Source organism: Ipomoea triloba, chromosome 14, assembly GCF_003576645.1.
Source record: "Ipomoea triloba cultivar NCNSP0323 chromosome 14, ASM357664v1".
In the NCBI taxonomy this organism is placed as follows: domain Eukaryota; kingdom Viridiplantae; phylum Streptophyta; class Magnoliopsida; order Solanales; family Convolvulaceae; genus Ipomoea; species Ipomoea triloba.
The window spans coordinates 5,854,106-5,860,105 of record NC_044929.1 but is presented as its reverse complement, the minus strand read 5'-3'; the positions used below and the strand labels follow the sequence as shown (position 1 = coordinate 5,860,105).

The 6,000-nt window shown below is 37.9% G+C and overlaps 1 protein-coding gene across 1 annotated transcript; it reads left to right on the top strand.

Moving 5' to 3' along the window:
• The first annotated feature begins 1,663 nt into the window (after positions 1–1,663).
• Positions 1,664–4,845, top strand: LOC116004568 (probable receptor-like protein kinase At5g24010). Its single transcript, XM_031244674.1, has one exon. It carries the CDS (start codon positions 2,043–2,045, stop codon positions 4,512–4,514), a length of 2,472 nt encoding a protein of 823 aa, XP_031100534.1. The 5' UTR covers positions 1,664–2,042; the 3' UTR covers positions 4,515–4,845.
• Positions 4,846–6,000: the final 1,155 nt, after the last annotated feature.

The following is a 6,000-nucleotide window of genomic DNA, read 5'->3' as shown; positions in this document are numbered from 1 at the left end:
ATTGATAAATTTGAATGTAAATAATCTTTGCATGAGAGAAAATAAAGACAATATAATTAATGAAATTATTTCTCTTATTTAATTTAATTTTTTGATAATGAATAATTTTTTCAAATAAAGGTATTGTAGACACATAATTCTAAATTAAAGAAATACATATTTATCATTTTTTGTTGTAGCTACTAATTTATTTAATTTAATAAGAGTAAATAGAGTGAGAAACTTAATTGTGTCAAATTTGATTGAGATGAGGTTCGAACCTAAGATCTTTCTTATAGAAATTAATGCGTAAGTTAAAAGTTAACGGAAAAGAGAATATTTAACGGAAAACTTAACGGATAATCATAAAAGTAAGGTTAAATAAGGTAATCTCTATTAATAATATTAATCTGAATTATCTTAACCATCTATTTGATTAAATAATTCTTCTGAACCATCTATTTGATTAAATAATTCATCTGAACCATCTATTTGATTAAATAATTTGACCGCCATTTTTTCTACCCATTTTAGGCTTAACTCTCTTTGGCTCTTATTAGTATAGTAGAAATGTAATAGGAAAATACAATACTTTTACATTTCAATTAAAAAGTGTTATATTTTACCTCAAAAGTATTATATTTTCCCTTATAAGTAAGGGACACATGTCAACATTACTTATTATGAAAAATGTAATATTTTTTCTCTTATAAGTAACAAAATTTGTATTCTTGATTAGTATTATATTTGAGCATATAAGTATGACATTTGCACATATAAGTATGACATTTGCATGGTGCTTCGACCCGACCCGACCCGTCTCACGAATAAGGATCCATGAGACGGTCTCACACAAGTGTGATTTATATGAAATTGTTGAGGTGTCTATAAGAATTATGTTGATTTTTACCCAGTATAACTATTCATAGTATTAAAACGGGGACAACCCCAGTATTACAATGTAGTATATGTTCATACATACTTTCTTAATCTACTGAAACACAACGAGTTAAAGCTCCTACTGGGGAGGGCCACAGCTATGCCGTTTGACCACAAGGCCCCATGTCGCTTGACCACAAGGCCCCGTGTTGATCTTACAGTTAGCCTAATAACCACAATATTTTAAATTCAACTCATTGTTGGAGCTGTTTATTAACCTTATTAATTTGAGCCAATCAACTATGGACGACTCGAATTTTCCCTTGGCCTTCTTAATTTGACTTGATTAGTTATTAATGACCCAAACTTCACCTTACTAGATACAAAGAGTCAATATCTCACCGCCCGGGACAAATTATTGTATGCACCATGGTACACATAATTATGTAAACCATGAATGCAATATACCTGTTTAATATACTAAAAGTACATTATTTGTGTATTAAATGTATATTATTTTATAATATATAAAAAGTCATGTAATTTCAAATAATGTACTTTATATATATAAATAATATATTTTTAGTATATTAAAAATGAATTTTTTATTTATGGTTCACGCAAATGTGTGGACCATGGTCCATGAAATAATAATTGACCACCTGGTTCAATCCCGTAACTTTTGCTCAAGAAGAGTCGTAGATGTGTCATCTGAGTACAATGTGTTTGGGATAGATTACATAATAATATTGAAATTTATATTGTAAATAAAATTGATTAAACTTAAAAATGGGGAGAAGGGAGTATGATGTTTGAGTAGTTTAGATCTCAATATTTCCACAGTATTATCAACTATGCTCTCAAGTCTCAAGCTTGACATTGCGGTTCTAACTTCTAATCTCTAATTTCTACTAATTTCTAAGTTCATTGTGCAGTGGTGCCTAACACAATTCTTTAATCTCAAAAATTCCATTTTTCAGGCGGCCATGAAACAGTTGTTTACAATCTCCACTCTCCAGTGGCTCCTCCCCATTCTGTGAAGCTACACTTTTCAACAACTGCAAAAATTCTTTCTCCTCCTTTCTAAATATGCTCGCCTTTCTCCCACTAAGCCTCAGTGTCTTCAATTCTCCACAAAATTTCGTTTTCCAGTAATCTTTTCGGAACCAACAAAACCGGCACCCATGAGAGGCAAAAATCTTTGTTTGGTGGCACTGTTCTTCTCTCTCATACCCCTTTCCACAGCTTTCATTCCTCAAGATAATTACCTCATCAACTGCGGCTCAAACAGGAGCATCAGCGTGGATAACAGAAGCTTTCTTGGCGATTCCATCAAGTCTGGTTCAGTTCATCTCTCCCAAGGCGAAGCAATTTCGCTCAAAGGACAAACCAGTGGTTCCAATTTGTCTTTGGTTTACAGTACAGCCAGAGTTTTCACTGCTGCCTCGATATATTCGTTCAATATCAAGAAATTAGGGACCCATTTGGTCCGTTTGCATTTCTCCCCTTTTGTTTCGCAGAATTTCAACCTCCGGGACGCGAATTTCAGTGTTTCCGCTAATGGGGTTTTGCTGTTCAAGGATTTTGGTGTGGGGTCCACTGTTCTTAGGGAGTTTATAGTGATGGTTGATAAGGTAAAGCTTCAAATCTTGTTTACACCCACTCTTGATTCTGGGTTTGGGTTTGTTAATGCGATTGAAGTGTTTTCTGCTCCTGATGATTTCATTATTGATCCTGGGATTAAACTGATTAGCCCTGTTAGTGTTAAGGAGTTCAATCAGAATCTCACTTTGCAGACTTTAGAAACTGTGCATAGGGTTAATGTTGGGGGGGCAAAGATTACACCTTTTAATGATACCCTGTGGAGAACTTGGGTTCCAGATGAGGATTTTCTTGTGTTGAAATCTGCTGCTAAGCTTGCTTGGATTAGTCATGTCCCCAATTACCAAACAGGTGGTGCCACCAAAGAGATTGCCCCTGATAATGTTTACATGACTGCACAAGAAATGAATTGGGAAAAAGCGACTTCGAATTTCATGTTTAATATAACATGGAGCTTCCCTGTGGGATCTCGGGATAGTGTACACGTTGTTCGGTTGCATTTCTGTGATATTGTGAGTTCTGCTCCTGGCGTTTTGTACTTCAATGTTTATATCAATGGAGTTATGGCGTATAAAGACCTTGATTTGTCTGCGCTCACGTTCCACGTTTTGGCAGCGCCTTACTACATTGATTTCGTTGTGTACACGGGGGATAGCGGGGTTTTGCAAATTAGCGTTGGCCCGTCTGATATGAGTAGTGTTTGGAAGAAGAATGCTATTCTGAACGGGGTGGAGATTATGAAGATGTTGAATGTTGTGGGTTTGCGAGATGGGGCTAAGAAGAAAAATGTTTGGATTTTGGTTGTTTCGGTTATTAGTGGAGTGGCTTTGGTGAGCTTGGCATTGTTGGCTATGTTAGCATTGTTGAAATGTAGAAAAAAGAAACCAAAGCCGAAACGCACTGAGAGTGCTGGCTGGACTCCTTTACGCCAATATGGAGGAAGTTCCCTTGGCACGTTGTCTGAAGGGACTGCCCTCGTTCCTCTAGGCCCGAATGGATATCTCGCGATGAGAATTCCATTTGCAGATATACAAGTGGCCACGAGTAATTTTGATAAGAGTCTGATTATTGGTTCCGGGGGGTTCGGGATGGTTTACAAGGGAGTTCTTAAAGACAACATAAAGGTTGCTGTTAAACGGTGTGTCCCGGGTTCCAGGCAAGGCCTCCCTGAATTCCACACAGAAATCTCGGTTCTTTCTAAAATTCGCCACCGCCATCTGGTTTCACTTGTTGGATATTGCGAAGAGCAGTCTGAGATGATTCTTGTTTACGAGTATGTGGAAAATGGACCGCTTAAGAAGCACTTGTATGGTGGCCGGTTACCCCCGTTGTCTTGGAAGCAAAGGCTCGAGGTGTGCATTGGAGCAGCACGAGGCCTCCACTACCTCCACACGGGTTTTGCACAAGGGATCATCCACCGGGACATTAAATCAACAAACATTTTGCTCGATGAAAACTACGTTGCTAAGGTTGCTGATTTTGGTCTCTCGAGGTCTGGTCCCTGTCTCGACGAGACACACGTCAGCACCGGGGTAAAAGGAAGCTTTGGGTACCTCGATCCGGAGTATTTCCGGAGACAGCAGCTTACTGATAAATCAGACGTTTATTCATTCGGGGTCGTGCTATTCGAAGTTCTATGCGCAAGGCCCGCTGTAGACCCCGTGCTTGAGCGGGAGCAAGTGAATTTGGGGGAATGGGCATTGCAGTGGCAGAAACGAGGGCAGATAGATCAAATCGTTGATCCAAACATACGAGACCAGATAAAACCGAGTGCTCTGAAAAAATATGGCGAGACAGCCGAGAAATGCCTCGCAGACTATGGCGTCGATAGGCCTACAATGGGAGACGTGCTGTGGAACTTGGAATACGTCCTTCAGCTTCAAGGGAATGGAGGCCGGGGTCAACCCGACGATGAAGTTAATCCCGCAACTTCTACCGAGCAACCACCACCGAGAGCTGTTTCCACTGCCATCTTAGCAGATAATGGTAATGCTGTTTCAGATATATCAACCAGCCAAGTATTTTCCCAGTTAATTACCAATGATGGCAGGTAGACTATTGCTTTCGAACTTCAAAAACCGAGTCATTTGGATACCAGATCACAGCAAATCCGATTTCTCGAGGTATTTTAGCTGCATAATTTGCTTTCTGCTACAGAATTTCTAATAGTATATATTGTTATCTTGCTTAGGGCCATCAGTCTCTTTGAGAGTAGATTCTCACCTTCAAGAGTATGGCAATTTATGCTCTGTGCTTATGAGAGATATAGCCTGCTTGTATTGTTATATAGATTTTTCTGTAATGGTATGGACTTAGAAGTATATGTATACTTAGCTTTACAAGTTCTTTTGACCTTCTATTTAACAAAATAAAAGACTTTGCTAAGGCTCTGTGTATCCTTGCAGTATCTTCTCACTTTCAAAAGTGAGAATACTAATATATCATCATATTTGTAATTCATCTACTTAAATAGGCTTCTAAATTTTATATTAAAAGGTAATTAAGCCTTTAAACTTTAAAAAAGTTACAATTAAATTCATAAACATATTATTTTCGTGCATCAAAGTTCACAAACTGATTATTGACTTGTAATAACTAGTCGCAACCGTTCGAACGGAAATTCGAGTAACTATGAAGACGCTTCAGCGGTCGTCGATCTACCCTTGAAGAATTAGCTTATAAGTGTAAAAGACATAAAAGGATAAACTAAGATATTAAGATTGTGACTAATAAAGGGTAGTGATATGTTCTGTACTTGTCAGGCAACTAGGTAGCTGTATTGCCATTGCAAATACTATGGGGCTCTTAGAGCATCCTTATCAATGAGGTTATTTTAGGGTTTTTGTAAGTGTGATTAGAAAAGAGAGGGGGGGATGGGGAAGAAAAATAAAATAAAACAAATATGATTAAAAGAAAAAAAAATTAAAATTGCAGATGAGACAGGCGTGCCTGATTGCACGCGCCCCCTTTGGCGCCTGCTGTGCGCGTATCTGTTTATGAAGTCCAAATGTCAGAAATTACTGTGCTAAAAACTACCTCTTGCAGATGAACCCAAAGCCTGCTAAAAGCTACCTCTTGCAGATGAACCCAAAGGTTCTCTCTCCTCCCTTCTCTCACTTCCACCTCAACATTTACTGTACCAAAAACTCCTAAATATGCATTGGTCGGGATGCTCTTAGTCCGTCTCTGTGGTGTAGCAAGCCGCTCTTTCCTATTTTGTTATCTTGGGATTTTTACTCACAAACTTAATAATAGTCATTTATTTCTCCAAAAAAAAAGAAAAAAAAGCAGATGATATTGGAGGAGAATGGGGAATCCCACTTGTGAAGGGGGAATCGTTTTCAAAAGTGAGAGAATATTATGCTGATGTAGAGAAAATAATGAAATAATTTTGAATCTGATGATGTGGACGTGAGACATACTTTTGAAAGTGAGATACACTTTCAGGGATAAGGATAGCCTTTATATTTTATTCTTGTGGTCCACATTTCCCTTGACATTTTTTATGGCCAGGATCCTTTTTACAAAATTTGTGGACAT